We start from the raw sequence: 17,372 nt of genomic DNA, 5'->3' as shown, positions 1-17,372 counted from the left end.
ATAAAGAACGAGAGTCGAGGCAGCAGAAAAGCGGGCAGCGATTTGGCGGCGTAAGAGGAAGCGACTGCGGGACTGAGTCGACAAGGTCCCGCGCAGCTCCTTATCTAGTGTGCGTCAGCATCGCGAAAATTCACCCCAGAAGGTTTGAGCGCCGAGCGTTCGGGGTTGGAATGAACAGGCATTTTTTTAGAATAAGGAAGTAGAAGGGAAATGATAAAAGTTACGTCCCGAGTAAAAAGAATCAAGAATCTTCTAGAAGTCCGTGACCGAGCGTTGCTTGCTTTGCCCTGCGCGCGGCAATAAGCTAGAAGAGTGTCGCTGCACGCATTGCGAAGTACACTATTTGGACACCCCTTCGGGTGACACCAAAAGTCAGCCCTTTTTCTTATCTAGAAGTTGTTGGACTGTTTCGTTGCCCAGACGCCATTGACGATTATTTTCCTATCGTCCGCTTCTCGAACTCCCACGACTGCGTTTTTCGCTCAATCACGATAATATTTAAGTTGTTGAGTTTATCATCTCCTGGTTTTGTTCAAGACATTATGTCTCGCCGAAAATGTGCAACAACATTTTCTGCAATAAGGATTTTTACAAGCGATCGTTGGAGAGATCTTGAGTAATGGTATATGTCACAGCTGTTCTCGCTCTTTCGGTTTCACTCATTACCTGGATTTAACATTTTGAAGATGTCGTCCTTACTGCAACTTGACGGCACGCAGATGCCCACCCGGACTCCTATGGCAGTCTGGAGCCTCGTGTAGGTGAGCAGCACGTCTTTGTAAACCTGCACCAGAAAAAATGCGGTCGTTTCAAATAAGATGAGATTGTATTCACGTACTCTAAGATATATTAAAGACAATAAGTTTATAGCGAATTAAATAAAATTAAACGAACACACTTAAGACTGCTTACGTGTAAGAAGACGAAAGCATTCCTACACGCAGCGCATTCTTATAAGTAGCGCGCCACGTCTTGCTTTTTCACACGGCGCTCCGGCGGCGACATCACGCTTCCTCACTGCGCAGGCGAGGTGCCCGCGCCGGCTCCACGGCTTCCGTGACGATGCATCTGCGTTGTTGTGCTTTTCTTCGTGTTTTATTTCTGAGGCGCGTCCGCTTTGACCTTGAGCGCCCCGCCGGCTTCCGTGACGAAGCATCTGCGTTGAATTGCTTTTGGCCGATGGCTGGGCAGAGCGCCGCGACGGCAGAAATCGTGCCGCTCTTAGGCCAAAATCGCTACATGGGAAACCCGCTTAAAGCCCCTCTTTTCTGGGAAAAGTTGCGCCATTTATTGTGGTGGAAATGCTCGAGACACGTGCCGTGCGCCACTTCTGGGAAGAACATGGCGCCTGAAATTTAGCTCAGTTCTGCGCTGTGCTGCCATGGTCTTCCCAAGGGCTGCACGATGCCCGTGCCTCGTGCATCGACGCACCTTGTGCTACTTTTAAAACTTCAAGGGGCTTTAGGGAACCTAGACGTCGGCGCAGAGCTTTTGCAGCGGCGAGGACCCGAAACATACTTGTTCGCTGGGGAGGAGTGTGTTTCAGCGTTTCGCCGCAGCGGGGCACCAGTCACGTGGCTCTCCCCTTGTTGGTTGTCTGCCACATCACTCTTTCCATTTCGGCGGCTGCTTCTCGTGTCGATCTGACAGGCTTTGTCAGTATATAGGAGGCTATGGTCCGGCTCGTTCCCGCAGCAATGGTTGGCGGTACTTATAAGAAACACATCGAGGGAATTATAAGAAGTATTCACTGGGCGACATATTTGTGGGTGCTGTCTAGAGCGCTTGCTCAAAACGAGCCTCCATTAATAGGCTGCTAAGACCGGCCATTTTGACGGTGTGGAATGCACGTTGCAAAATAACCCTGGAAGCTAACCATCAGCAGGCGCTCAGCAGTCGCGCACACAGCTATGGCCGCCAGTGAATACTTCCTATACTCCGTTCGCTCTTACGCTGAGATTGGAGCCAAAGCGCGAGCTAGCCCGGGCCCCTGCTTTGCGACGTGCATTTCTAGCGCGAGTGCTCGTTCTGCGGATGAGCGATTCAAAGCAGCGACCTCGAGATCTCGTGCTTGTGGCATTTGCTGCAGTCTCAGCTTAAGGTTGAATGGAGTTTATACTCCGTTCAGACTTAAGTCGAGATTGCAGCCAAAGCTACAAGCGCGAGCTAGCCCGTGCTTCTGTCTTTGATATATCGTGCATTTCTAGCGCGATTGCTTTTTCTGCGAAAGAACGCTTCAAAGCAGTGACCTCGGGTTCTCGAGCTTGTGGAATTGGCTGCAACCTCATCTTAAGGGTGAACAATGTATAGTCGTGACTTCTCTTTTTGTGCTTTCTTAAAATAGCAAGAGTGCGGGTGCGTAGCTTTGGTAGGCGCTGAAGATGCGCGAGAGCGGAGATTCGGAAAAACCTGGATATTACTTCACTTTAAAGGGACCATGAAATGATTTTAAAATCGAGTTTCATCCACCGCACGTCGTAAAAGGTGTGAAAAGAAACACGAAAACACAAAAATAGGGAGCCAAAAAAATTATTTGCTATAGAACTTTTAAAAGAAAACTGGACTCTTTTGCGCCTTCCTTCCTTCGCCTGTTCACTACGATGCATCCGCGGAAATGGAGCACGTCAGCCAAATCCAGGTCGCCTATTGGGTAAGAGCCTACCTCACCAGCACCGCGATCGTAAACAATAAATAGCCGGCGAATGTTTCCTAAAAGTTTTGTTAAATGATATTCAGATCCACAGATGTGTGGCGAAAATTGCCAAATTTGATAATGCTGAGAGCCAGGCGCCATCTATCGTGTGGTAAACGAAGCAACTACTGCGCGTGCGCAGTGGGGAAGGGCCGACAGTTACTTGGGTGGCGGGGTGGCGGCCAGCGACGAACGTTTATTTTCTTTGTTTTCCTTCCTCTCAAAACTCTGACTGACTGAACGTTTATTTTTCTACGTGTTCTTCCCGCGCGTGCCGACTTCAAGCAGCAAGAAAACAGTACTTAAAACAGACCACGACGAACAAGAACGCTGGATCCACCGACTCCGACGAAGCGTATAGGCCTAGCAGGCATTCCGACTCGGCGCTGCGTTGCTTCGTCGCAAGACCGTCTGCCTACGACCGGCTGGCGTGCTAAATGGAATATGCCCGCGCGACCCTTGTGGACCCTTCCCGTATTATAGTTTGATCACTGACCTCAATTCTAGATTAAGAGGTGAGGTCAATCTCTTCCCCTTGTTTTCCGAGGCAGTGTTGACGAACACTCGTCGAAAAGGGACTCTCGTCGATTCTATCTTCTTGTTTTGTGCGATATAGAGCTGAAATAAACGCCGTATGGATTACCTTCGTAACACGGTATGTACACTTTGTTATTGGTATGCCATTTTTATTCTGACAGACTGCACGTCACTGTCGAGCTATAACAGTTCGTGGGAGGTATACGTACAACCCCGGTCCAACCTTTCTTTGTCGAGTGTCGCGTCAGTATCGAGTTGCAATTGTAAAAGAACGGTCCCGAAGCGCTTACAAACAGCGCGAATACGAGACTTCCATCAAGCGCGCGCGTCCGCTCCGAGTGTAAACAGGTATTTACGTGGCTCTTGCTGACACTCGTAGTTCAAACGTATCTTTTTTAACGTCGGCTCGCTCCTGCATCTCCGAGGCCGCGAAAAACGCCATCTACGTCGCTTTGCGAACGACTGACACGGGCCGGCCCTTCTGCCAACAATGACGGGGTGGTTGACTTCTGGAGTCTTCACCGGAAGACTCGCTGCACTTCCCAACAGGCATACCGGCGTATGGGACTAGTCCCATGCTGTCGCTGTAGCGCAACATATCTTATTGAATTTCGCTCAGCTGCGATGCGGCGATGAGAGGCGCCGATTCAGGAAATACGTCGGTGACATCAGCGCAGTAAAACCTACCGGCGCACCCCAACTCGTTGCCGCTAACACTCCCATTCTCCTACTGCCGAGAGAACTTCCGGTTCCGGAAACGGCCTACGTCACGGCTTCTTTTGCGGTCAGTTGGAGAGAATGAAAAAGTCGATATTTCAATAATTTTTTGTGTAGAAGTTAGTAAACCGAGACGAAAACGGATGCCTGTTCGGCATTCAGTGAACATTGACGGTTTAATGTAAAAGTTATCTGGAAAAAGTAAAAAGGTCATTTCATGGTCCCTTTAAAGGGACACTCAAGCGGTTTTTGGAGAAGCTACTTTTTGGTGCGATGGTGTTAAGGAAGTGTCAGTGAATGAATATCTTCAGTTTTAGAAGGCAGAAACGCCTATTAATCACGCAGGAATAAAATACGTGCGGACTCTTTTCTGTACTTGCGAGGACCAATGAAATTATCGTATGTTTGAAAATTTTGGCGGTCTTTTTAAAGTTTCGCTAAAAAAACAATTTTCAGTTCATTTAATTATGTTGTGCATGATAATTTCACAAGACGTAAAATATTTCTAGTTTAGAATACGCGATAGCGCAATTATCGTTTCACAAACAAGAGACTACGTTTTCTATTTGCCTTCCTCCGCGGGGGGTGAATTTCCCGTTCCCCAGGGATGCGCGGAAGCGCACGTATCTCCGCGCGTTGCAGGCCGGTCGTGCCGGTCGCGGGCCGGCCGGCTCCTTCCCTCTATCCGCAAACGTGGCGTCGGTGGTGATCGTCGAAATGGACGGCCTGGTGAAAGCTCATCGTTCCGCGTAAAAGCGCTATCCTTGACTGTGAATTTTCGTCGTGTTTCGCTATGATAACCCAGCACGTACTAGAAGGGAACATCCACCTACTCGTGCGGCGATGTCGTGGCGGCACTCTCAAGATAGCAGAAACGCCCGTGCCGTCGTGTTTGTTTACTTCGACTACAGTGGTGCTTTCTTAGCATTTGTGTCCTCGAACATCGCCCGGATTTCTGATTTGGCGCATTTCATGCGTGTGCTCAAGTTCAAGGTATTACTGGCGCGTACCGTATAAAGGATACGAATTTTCACGCGTTTTCATCACCGGAGAAAAGTGACTAGTGTTAGCAATCCTGAACGCTCGCAACGTCTATCTGATCACGAAATTATATTTCTACGTTGCTATATCGCTGCTAAGATTACATTGTCTTTTATAATCGTAGAAAAGGCGTGTGGCGATATTTGTACTATTGCAATGTCGTGTATTAGAGTCGTGATCGTCCAAGACGGTGCTGCATCTTTTTATTTTAATTTTTTCATTCGCTGTACCCTGCAAGCCTATCAAGAAAAAATAATAAAGCTTTAGACTAGAAAACTGTCTGTCTATATTCTGTTACGGCATTGAGTAGCAGTGCGTCCCCTTTTTTAGAGGGGCCGCTGACACAGCTGACGGCGGCGTACAGAAGCGGTCGCCGTGCTGACGACCCGCCGCGCTTGTTGTAGTGGTTACAGGTGTGTGTACGCGCGGCGCAGTGCGGTCGTTCCGGTTGCAACGGACGCAGTCGTAGGTACGCGCTCGTTGCACATGTCTGAACCAGCCTTCCCCCCGTTCTCCCGAGGCGAAAGTCAACGTGGCGACATCGTTTGACATCACGTACCAGAGGTAACGCTGCGATGTCAAACGTTGGTTTGGTTACGACTTGCCCCAACCGCAAATCGAAGAACGCCCGAAAAGGTCTGCGTTTCGTCGTCCTCGGAACCCGAACATGACTCCGAAGCGCTGCTATCGTCCACATCGCATGTCGGAGTGGCGTCATAGGAAATCATCCCCAGGTCGGCTGTCCGCCGAAGAACTTCAACCTCTAACGGCGTCAGGTCCTCGAGCGTAGAGAACTCCGCCATGAACGAAGCTCGAATGACAAAGAGGTTCGGCCGATGCGGCTACCTCGGGATCACTGCGCGACGGAACGTCGTCCAACGCCATTGGCCCGAGATCCTTTTGATAAGCGTGCGACGACCAATGAGAGTGGTTTCGTTTTCGGATGGATCCGAGGTTTGGCGGCCTTCAATTACATTTTTATTAAAGAAATAATCACCGAATGACTATACTTTTTGGTTTTTAGGGATACTTAAGGCGTCTAAATTCAGCTGTCATTATCAAAACACGAACTCAAAAACCACTTGACTGCCCCTTTAAGGGAAAAAAAAGGGGGGGGGGGCGGTTTAGCCACCGTTACTAGATCAACTCAGTTATGGAACTTCCCATAGACGCTGCACATTGGAGGGGATCCGAAACCATGTCCGATTTTTTTGCAGCTAGGTGGCGCTGCCGGCGCATTATTCCATGCGTTTTCGTCTGCGACTGCTCCGCGGCTGCTTGCGAGTCCCGACTCCTCTCGAGGTTCAGCATGGTTTTTGGTTAATTTTTGCCCTTTCGCCAGTAACAATTACAATTTGAGCATGAAAAGCGCTACGACCGCTTTAACATAGGCTTTGCATTATTGTAAAATGCTGCTGCCTTAGCTGTGCTGACAGCGCGAAGCGTTTCGAAAGACCCAAATTTGTCGGCGCCACAATCCGGTGGCTACAATCAGGGCAAGTTTGTACATACTGTAATAGTAGATGTGCCGATGACTACCACCTGCAGCAGAAACAATTTGAAAGTCGTCTGCTACTGTCAGAAAAGCGCCACGAACATCCGTCAGTTCAGTAGGCCAGATGCAACGGCCACGTACGATCTCTATGGCAACAGCCACAAGCGCGCCGTCAATGATGATGATGGCGAGTATTGATGCGGAGCGCGCGCCCTCTAACAGGCCCCACGCAAAGGGACCCCCCTCCGGAGCGGAGTTCCAGAACTGAGCTGGTTCTAATAACGTTGGGTTTAGCGGTATACTTTGAAAATTATTTCTGCAGCCTCCGTGCACCAAATTAAGAAAATAATCTCGATATTCGTCATCTTGGAGGCCAAATGAAGGTGATTTAAGTTTTTTTTTTTCTAAAATACAGGACAGCGTTAATTTTCCCTTAAAGGGGCAGGGCACTCAAGTGGATTCTGGAATTGTATTTTCATAATAATAGCTCAATCTACGGGCTGTAAGCATCCTAAAAAAGCCTAAATTACACTGATGGGTGGCCGATTTTTTTTATTAAAATGAAAGCAAAGATTACGACACGTCCCTCTTTCTGCGCCTTGGAGCATACACCAAAGGGCGCCATCGGACGGCGTTTTCGAACAGTAATGGCTGTATTACGTCTGACGTTTTTCTGAAAATATTGGACACCACGTGCCCAAAAAGAACAAGAATAGTAATGTTCGAAATCTCCATGCAATTGACTATTTTTATTGGCAAATTTTATGAACCTGGTGGGGACCAAGGATGACCCCTCCAAGAGAAAATAGGGCCAGTTTATTTATATCGCTGTGAGTTTAGTATAACCTCTTTCCATCTATAACTGGTCATTTTTATTGAATAAGGGCCAACAAACAATATGCCATAAAAAAAAGAAGCACTCATAGAAAACACATGAGTGCCCCATAAAATAAATTACAATGGACATACGTTAATACGCACCGATTTGGCTTTCTTTCCCATGGCAGCTACTTTGTGGACTTCCTAAAGTAAGCACCGGGATTGACTCGATGTTTTTCATTTCATTGCGTTCTTCCTTATGTTGTAATAACAAACCAGTTGATAGTCAGCGCTGTGTCTTGTGTTCTTTTGGTCTCTTTGTGTCCTCGTCCCAGTCGCGATGTTCTTCAACATGAATAAAGTCACCTTTAATTTTTCGATTGTTTCAGAAGTACCGCGCTGTTTTAAACAACAGCATGCAGAAACAAAACTTAAAAAAAGCTCACAGCGTTGAGAACATGACGCTTACTCACAATTTGTTTTTATCGGCTCCAAAACGCGCTTTTCGTACTGTCCGTGTGTGTTAGATTCACCGGATTAGAACCTGCTCATCTTCTTAATTCTTGTGAAACGCAGACCGCTGATTTTGCGTGACAGAAAGAGCCCACATCTTGGGTCCCCCCTCGGCTTTGATATACGCCTCGCAAGTGGGCTCATTTTTGTCTTCTGCGCATGAGAAAGGAAGTAGCGGTGACGTCAGAACGCCGAGCCCTGATTGGCTGATCGCGACCCCCTATCCGAGCGTCGTCTGCTCCTTTGCAACGTCGTCTGCTCGCAACGTCGTCTGCGTCACCTTTCTTGCGACGTTCGGAAGTGCAGGTCTTTACGAGCGAGCTCGACTTCGGCTTTCAGAGAGGGCAGACGAAATAACTCGAGCGGTACGTTGTTTTTGTCTAACAACCAGCAGACGTGCATCAAGGAGGGAAGTCAAAGGACTCACTGGCGAGGTGTCCCGAGGCGCCGAGGTTTGTTTGCTAAGAACCGAGAGGTGAGGATGCTTAGTGTCCGCAAGTTCCCTCCCAAATACTTTTTCCCTCCTTTCGTGTGCGGCGAGACCCCTGATTCTTCAACGGCGTCGGCGAGTTGGTGCAGTTAACGTCGTCTGCTTTACGTCTGCTAGTCAAAGCGATGGCTGCTTTACCTTTCCTGCGTCTGTCGGAGATTCACCGCTTTTTTACCGGCGAGAGTCACCGTTGCCTCGAGAAACAAGGAGATAACAAGAGGAAGAAATTGACCTCTTAATCTAAAATTGAGGTCAGCAATCAAAGTACAATACGGGAAGGGTTCACAAGGGTCGCGCGGGCATATTCGATTCAGCACGCCAGCCGGTCGTGGGCAGACGGTCACCGAGTCGCGGAGTGCCTGCTAGGCCTAACTGCCGTACTCGCTTGCTCGTGTTCGTTGGAATCGTGGTCGTTGGAGCTTTTCCCGGGTGTTTCTGGATCCAGCGTTCTTGTTCGTCGTGGTCTGTTTCAAGTACTTTTTACTTTTTTTCTTGCTGCTTCAAGTTGGGACGCGTGAGAAGCGCACGTAGAAAAATAAACGTCCGTGGGTCGTCGCGATGCGACGCTGTCGGCCATGCTGATTTGATCGTAAGAAGTGCGTAGACATGTAGCTTCGGAGCTGTCGTAGGATTTCGTCGTAACCTGCGCAAAACTTACGAAAATTTTGTTTCGTGAATACGAATTCGTTCTTAACTTATGTCTTACGCACATTTTGGCGTAAGATCGTTTCGTGAATCTGCACTTCCGAAAGCCGCAGGAAAGGTAAGACAGATGCAGACGACGTTGCGAGCAGACGACGTTGCAAAGGCGCAGACGACGCTCAGATAGGGGGGCGCGATCAGCCAATCAGGGCTCGGCGTTCTGACGTCACCGCTACCCCCTGCGCAAGAAGCAGACGAACTTGCCCTCCGCATTATTTGCTTTCGGTTATCTTGCGTGAGTGTAAAACCGTTTTGAGCCGGGTTAATTTTTTTTTTTTAAAGAGAACTGAACAGTTTGAACGATAATTAATACAGAGTTCCAGGGGACCGTTCTTACACATCCGATACGGTACGAGGGGCCCTCCAGTACGAACTGCGCATGCGCTAGCGCAGAAGAGTCGCGCATGCGCAGTTCGTACCAGAGTGCCTATCGTACCGTATCAGTTGTTCAAAAACGGTTCTCTACAACTCTCTGATGACGCACATGCTGATGTGACCATCAAACTTTGCATTAAAAAGTTTGTGCAGAGAACTCGGAGTTCACGGTTCCAGTTTGAAACCCAAAAAATCACCATATCAACTGTCCAAACAAAGCGTTCAACCTCCTTTCGTTTACCTCTCTAACAATAGATTCATTTTTTGTTGTTCGCACGCTGTAGAAGCTGTTGCTGCGGATGTATCGGAGCATTTTTAGCTCAAAACCTGACGACTACGTAGTCGTAAATCCGGAAATCGAGCAGGAGGGGGAGAACCGCAAAATTAATAACGGTTACAAGTAATTTTAATATTTCCAAAAGTAGCCAGTGTACCTTTGTGATTAAAGCCTAATAAAAGCTGTCAAATAATTGCAAAGTTCCTAAAAAAACCTATTACAATTAATTTGATTACTCGTGATAAGTACCGTATAGGCTTGTAGTCTGCAGTGGCTAAATTTCCTATCTACAGCGAATACACTAGACATCTGTTGGAGCTTACTAACTACCCTTTATCTAAACGAACAATGAACATAATTGCAGTTATTAGAGGGGCGGTGCAATGATATTCAATTAGAATGTTTTTCACTTTGCACGAGCTTACTGGCACTAGTGGAGCTCAAGGATGCCCGCACGCAACGCCACTGACCAAGAAACTCCTTTGTTGCGCTGTAATTTCGAGGACAAAACCGAGATTTTTCATTCAAAATATCCTTCGCAAAACCTGATGACGTAGCTGGGCGGTAGCAGTACCACCCAGTGACGCCGTTTGAATGCGGCTCATAGATTGGACCCGAGCATGGCGTGGACACTCGATTTGGGCTCGTGATAATCTATAGCTCGAGAAGCATTCGGGTAGTGTCCTGTGTCCAATCGCTGCAATGACGATAACAGCCGAACCAGAACAATGTCTGTAACTCAGCGCGTGTACTGTGCTTTGCCAACCCCAGCGCAAGGCATAAGGCGGCATATGATCGGCTCCAGATCACGCGGCCGCTTGTTCTGGCTGCGAGTTGAGGAAGTGAACTCTGCTCGTCTTTTTTTATTTTTTTTTTCTGCGACTTCGATTGCGTGTGGTGGAAAACGAACGGGTATTTCACAGGTCAATAACGTCAGGGATCCGTCCTAAGCGGTATCTGCGCAAAATAAAAAAATCGTTGCATCGCCCCTTTAATGCAGGTATTGTAGCTGCCGCTCTTTTTTCAAATTAGTTTCGATTTGGAACAGTCTGCAGTAATGAAATGATCTAGCCGCTAGCGACCAATATTCTTTTGTGTTTATTTTAGCGTGCGGCTGTACCGCACGCTGAAATAAACGCTGCATACAACGCACGTTGTATGCAGCATGGAGATTTGACTTCTAAGTTTAAGTTTCTAAATTAAATATGTCCTCTAACTAAAAAGGTAATTTAACAAAAACATTTTTTTTTTAGTTTCTCCTTTAATCCTACAAGCAACCTTGTTCCTGGTGGCCGCCAAGTTGGGTAAGCTAAAGGCAGAAATAAAAGTGTCGCAATGTACCTCTTCTCTTATTCTGAAAATTTTCTGCAGCTAAAAAAGCTATTTTCCAGAAAATAAATGCAGATTAATCAACTTGACTCTTGAATTGAGAATAAAGATTAAGAAGTGACAGAAAGACAAAATATGGCGAAGCCGGAATTTGACTAAGGTCATCACGTTGCCGGTGAGGTATGCTAACCCCCGCACCATCCTGCTTTGACTTTCGGTGTTTTGTGTCTCTGAATGCACCTTAACAGAATATTCGCAACTTTCACGGGCCAAAAGGGCCGCACCAGTTCGTTACAAAATTTCTGTCACGTGGATGATTGTCGTACAACTCCAGTGCGAGGTTGGGTCTGCGACGTGCATACGTAATTCTAATTTAGCGAAATACAAGCGATATAAGAATCATACCTCATACTTCGTAATTTATACTTCCACGTCAGGAAGGTGTAAGCAAGCAGCTTTATTTGGACACCCATCATCCAATAGCTAGGGAGTGTGATGCTCAAACAGCGGTACCACCATCGCTGCAAGGTGCGAATATCTCGTAAGTGATGGCGCACGACGCCGCGTGGGACCAACACCACCCAGAACAATCAAAGCCCGTGGACTAGAATTTTGACATCATCACAGTGAGATTAAGCCAAGACACTGATTGGAAACGAGTGACATTTTCTGGAACGAGGTACGTGCTGCAGGTGCACCCGATGTCCTCTCACTGTTTTTCCCACCACGTGTAGAACATGCATGCTTCCTCGTTTACGGGTTTCTAGAAACACGACGTCATCGTCTGCGAGTGTCAACAGCCATGTGGAATGTATCACGGGTCTGGCCACGGTGGGAAAGTTGCTGTTCCACTCACCGAGTCCTCTTTGAGAAGCTGGGGCAGCTTGGAGATGGCGTGCTTGGTGAGGGCCGGGATGTGTGGATGCTCCACCTGGATGTTGCAGTGCTGACCCCGAAAGTCCTCGTCACCCTCGGCGGTTGGCGACAGCACCTCGAGGCACTGGTCATAGTCGCCGTAGTCGGACATGGTCACGTCCAAGATGCCCGACGGTGGCCGGCCGATGGAGTCCAGCACTGTCGAGACCATGATCAGGAAGGTGAGTTGTTGAGAGTTTGCCCCTCTCTCGTGTGGTCAAATATTAATAATCAAAACCACTGTTTGTTTTGTTAATACTCTTGGGGTACAAATTGTTTCGAAGCTAATGATTTATTTATTTATTTAATTACCTTTAAGCGCCCCGGTGAAGCCTCACATAAAAGGGGATATCATGCAACGCACATGAGTAATTGAACGAATACTATCAGTATAAAAAATTGTATAACACTGTATGAATGATGCATCCACAACAAAGGATCACAATCAACCACGCAGAAAGAAAACAACAAATGCTGTTGCTAAGCGAGCGATACACATGTTTACGAGCGGTGAGTCATTTAGAATCACGCAGCACTGACATGAAGAATTCGCGGTTTCTGACGAGAGCTCTTTCATTTGCTAGCCCATTTCAGTCAGTCGCGGCCAGGGCGAATTGGCAATATTTAAACGAATTAATCTTGGCAAAGGGATTCAGCAAGGCAGAAAGTTGGGTGGGTTGGTTGAACATCTTAAAAGGTAAAACAGCGGAAACAACGAGCCATAAGGCATTCAGTTACAAGTCCGCGCTGTGTGTGTGCCTTCCTTGCTTATTGTGTCACGTTTCTTGCACTGTTTTATCTTGTAAGTTGGCAAAGGAAGTCTAAAATTTTTAATTATGATCATGACGAGGGGAAATCCGTTGAGTGGTATAGGATGTTAGTTAACCGAAGTCGCGAATTACCTCCTATGATTGAGCAGCAATAAACAGATGGAGTCTTTAAGTTGTGTGATATTTACACGTGACTATATATTAGTATGAACCAAGTTGCCCTGTTTTGTATCGATTCAAGACTGACGAGTTAAGTAGCGTATTTCCTCGACTAATAGCCCCGCTTCTTATGAACAATGCTTGTGGGTCCGCTTTCCCGCCTGCTTTCCCGCGGAGCACAAGAATAGCGACTCACCTCGACCGGTAGAAAAATGACAACGATTTATGGGCAAAAAAAGAAAAAGAAATGTCTGCAAGCGAAATCGCTGTCCGCTCAGATTGCACTTTTACGGAGAATCTTGTTCTCGACCTTGTCATCCGCTGCGTTTTTTTTTTTTTTTGTTTGTTTTTCTTTTGCAAAATGCGATGATCGGGTGTATGCGTGCTCTGCAGGAAAGTAGGCGCAAGGGCCTCGTTCATTAGAAGGGCGGCTATTACTTAAGCAAATACAGTATTGTAATGTGGGTTCTAAACTATACACGCATATTCCAACTTTGGCCTAATGAAAGTGGTGCACACAAGTAGCTTGGTTTCCACCGTTGCCATATGCAAATGTCTTCTTTAAAACCCCATGTTTGATTCGCGCTCTCACTAATGAATTCTTTATGGACATTTCACGATAGGGTAGGAGTTAGGTGAATACCTAAGTATTTACTATATGAATTAAAGTTTTCTAACTTGAAATCTATAAGTGTATTTGTAATGAAGCATTGTAAGACGGTTAATAAATGCCATAGATTTTTTTAAATATTACTTTGAACATGCTACTTATCACGCAGTAAAAGTAGGGCGGCCAAGTCCATTTGAAAAGCTAGACAGTCAACATATTTGATAATGGGCGGTGGATTACACAGTTGTGGCAAATAGGCGGATTTTTGAACGGTCATCTGGAAGATCGTTTATATATATTGAAAAATATGTGCCAAGAACTGATCCTTGAGGAACTATCGACTTCACATTTATTGAGAAGGGGGGGGGGGGGTTGACGTTATTTACGATAACCGATTGATTTCTATTGCTCAAAAACTCTTGAATTCGTGTGATTGCAGTTTCGTTAATTTTAAGATACCGTAATTTTATATACAGTATTTTCTCAAGTAATAGCCGCACTTCTTACGAACAAGGCCTGCGCGTCCGCTTCCCCACGGAGCACGGGGAGAGCGAATCACCGCGATCGGCAGAAAAATGGCAGAAATTTAAAGGGACAGAGGAAATGTCTTCGAGCGAAATTGTTATCTGCTCAGATCTCATTCTAGGTAGAATCTTGTTCTCGACCTTGTCATTCGCTGCGTTTTTATGCAAACAGCAATGATCGGCTGTATGTGCGCTCTGCAGGAGAGTAGGCAGAAGGCCTTGTTCATAAGAAGGGTAGCTATTACTCGAGCAAATACGATAAGACGACTGCGAGAGAGGGATTCGATCAAATACTTAAAAAAAAGCAATGAAAACTGTGTCAGTTTGTCAGGATAAGTGAATGTTGTGTAAATGAGGTACCAGTTAAAAAGGTTGAGATTCACATGAAATACCTTGTGGAAAACCACGCTGGTTAGGAGAAAGTATATAATTAGAACTGGAGTGTTCATTATGAATGAATATATTATATCCTCTAAAAGTTGAGATGAAATGAACGTTAGTGAAATGACGCTATAATTCGATAGACTTTCACGATTGCCAGACTTATGAACTGGAATTACATTTTCTAATTTCAGTACCGTCGAAATGCAACCAGCATCAAGAAACTGCAGGAATATACAAGCTAGCAAGAAAAACACCCGACACAATTTTTGTTAATTTGAAGCAGCTTTGAACAAGTCAGGCCTCAGACTCCTTCGGCGGCAAACGATCAGTGGTACTGAAAACCCCGTCAACACTTATAAATATGTCATCATAACGCTTTGTTTCGCTTGTGCCCAGAAACAACCACAGATGAATCCCGCGTGGGTTCATCTGTGGTTGTTTCTGTTAAACGCAAAAGGCCAATAGTGCAACGTTAACAACAAATGTACGACAAACAAAATATACGTGACATGCCTCGGCATACTCAGGAAAGTAACATCGATTCATGCATAAGTAAACTTGAGTAATGCAAACAAGTAACGCGATAAATTAAAACAACTCTTCGGGCGCCGTTTCTGAAGCAAGGTTACCCCTTGCGACGTTCTATCAGTAGTAGCACGACAGATTTATTCAATTGGAATGCATATACACTCTAAAAAACGCCCGTGCGTCTACTTTCCCGCACAATACTCGGAGTGCCAATCACCGCAACTTACGGAGTCAGCTCAGCAAATGACGATGCCGAAACATATGTTTAGACCAAAAAACGCCGTCTGAGTTGTGACCTTAAGCAATTCAAGCGTGACGTTTTGCATTGCTTAATGTCACAACTCAGACTGCGTTTGTTGGTCTAAACATATGTTTCGGCATCGTGATTGGCTGAGCTGTCTCCGTAGGTTGCGGTGATTGGCTATCCGAGTGTTGTGCGGGAAAAAAGACGCACAGGCTTTTTTTAGAGTGTAGAACTAATGGAAAAGTTGCGCGTGTGCCATTACCTGTCCTAAAACTACGCTCGAAGTGTGGAGCGTTTGCTCCCTTGAAAAAGCAATGGGAGAGCCAATCACTGCATTCCAGGAAGGGAGCGCTGGAGGACCAATCACAGGGCTGATCATATGTTTAGACTTGGAAAAACTGTCTGTGCACGCCGTGGGACTCAGCATGACATTACACAGTGCTCAGTGCCACAGCGCAGACAGTTTTTCGGGTTCTAAATATAAGATCAGCCCTGTGATTGGCCGAGCTCCCTCCGTGGATGGCAGCAATTGGCTCTCCCAACTGCTTTGCGGGAGAGCAGACGCTCCAGATTCCTTAGAATGTACGGCACATTAGACCAATCATTTTTTGGTTTCTCCGCGACAGCAGTTCGCGCTCTGATCAACGTTTCGAACGTTGGACTGGGAAGCGATAATTGGCCTTACTTTTTAGAGTAGACGTTTTTTTTTGTGGTACTTTAAAAGTACACGTCCGAACCAAGACATTTCTGTTATTAGATACCTTTTCTTTAAGTAAGCCACATTCAATGTAGGATGTCACCTCGGTCTTAGAACATTGCACCGCGCGTTACTCTTCAACCGATAAACACTAAAAGCACATTAATAGTAAGGGCATTTTATAGCTAATGGTTATTTCTGGCTTTGTTCACTAAATTAACTTTTACAACGAGTGAACTCGCAAACAAACGAAACCAGACAACGAAAGCGCTTTGCCTGTTGTACTTTTAAACTTAACAACGAGTGAACTCGCAAACAAACGGAACCAGACAATAGAAGCGCTTTGCATGTTGTACTCTTAAATTTAACAACGAGTGAACTTGCAAACAAACGGAACCAGACAACGAAAGCGCTTTGCGTATTATACTCTTAAACGTTTTTAGACTTCTTGGCATTTAGCTGCAACTGAATTAGATAAATGAGTGATTGAATGGATATACAACGCCATAGTTCTCGCTCGCTGTTTATGTCGGTGTCGCCATGATCACGTTAGTTACAGTTCTTTCTTCTATGTCTCGAACAGTTTTTCTTGCTGCGAAATTGTCACCCCCTTTTCTCTCTCCCCCCTGCCGTCCGCACACGGGGTCCATGTCATCGCTATTGGCGATGATGGCGCAAGATCTTCGGCAAGATCTAAAGCATAAAACGAAGAGCAGCGGCGTTCGAATTGCCTGGCATCTAAGTGTGAAATGACGGCTCCTAACACAGTGGCGTGTTGCGTTCTCGACATCCACTCAATTGTAATTTTACGCACAGGGCCAACATTGCATTTCTACGGGAGGTGCTTGCCTTAGATGTTTCGAAGAGTCAGCACGGTGGGCAACACTCTCCAGCAACTTGTCGCCTGCGAGAGGCGGAATGTTTCAGGCACGAGCAATACAAGATCGCTCAGGCCGAGTGGACGCGACCTCTCTCGTGGCACTCTGATATTTAGCTACATTTAAAATGTTACTCAGAAAAAAAAAAGTGTGTTTCTTTAGTTACAACATTTTTTTAAGCAAAATTTTAGTTTACATTACACTGGCGTTGGAAGCTCGATATACTTAAATTTTGGGTTGTGGGGGGAGGGACACTGTTCTTCAAATCTCTTACATCATTTTTTTCAATGTTAGCGCTGAAGTATAGCGCTTAAGCGCACCAAAATTAGGCACGCTAATATATATCTTAAAAATATGCTATAAGCTGTCATAAAATGTTCAAGCTTATGGTGATTAAGCTGCTCAAAATATGCTCCAAAAATATTTAGTGCATGCTAGCGTAGGAATGTGAAGCTCAAAGCTCAATTGGTGGGAAAATGCTTAAAATATACATCTAACTCTACTATCATGATTTTAAATTATTCCAGTTTTGAACTTGCAATTTTACATAATATATGCATGCATAAATATTGCCACATATCTTCACCATAAAGATATCTTATTTGCAAATGAGTATGGAATGCATCTCGAAATATCCAACGTATGGTATAAAACTCCTTTATACGATTACGTAATA

At 45.9% G+C, this 17,372-nt stretch overlaps 1 protein-coding gene across 1 annotated transcript in view; it reads right to left on the bottom strand.

Annotated features, from left to right (window-relative positions):
- Window positions 1-17,372, bottom strand: part of LOC8024779 (nose resistant to fluoxetine protein 6) — a gene marked incomplete at its 3' end in the record, with an annotated part of 108,382 nt that overhangs the window by 51,598 nt on the left and 39,412 nt on the right. Inside the window, exons 5-6 of the mRNA XM_042292867.1 lie at window positions 11,844-12,061; window positions 667-784 (exon numbers count right to left, since the gene is read on the bottom strand). Of these exons, the coding sequence (XP_042148801.1) occupies window positions 667-784; window positions 11,844-12,061 (336 nt within the window). The remainder of the gene's footprint in view (window positions 1-666; window positions 785-11,843; window positions 12,062-17,372) is intronic.

The sequence above is a fragment of the Ixodes scapularis genome, unplaced genomic scaffold, assembly GCF_016920785.2.
Source record: "Ixodes scapularis isolate PalLabHiFi unplaced genomic scaffold, ASM1692078v2 PGA_scaffold3__209_contigs__length_174095766, whole genome shotgun sequence".
Classification (NCBI taxonomy): domain Eukaryota; kingdom Metazoa; phylum Arthropoda; class Arachnida; order Ixodida; family Ixodidae; genus Ixodes; species Ixodes scapularis.
Note: the sequence above shows the minus strand (reverse complement) of the source record. Positions and strands in the feature narration are given on the sequence as shown.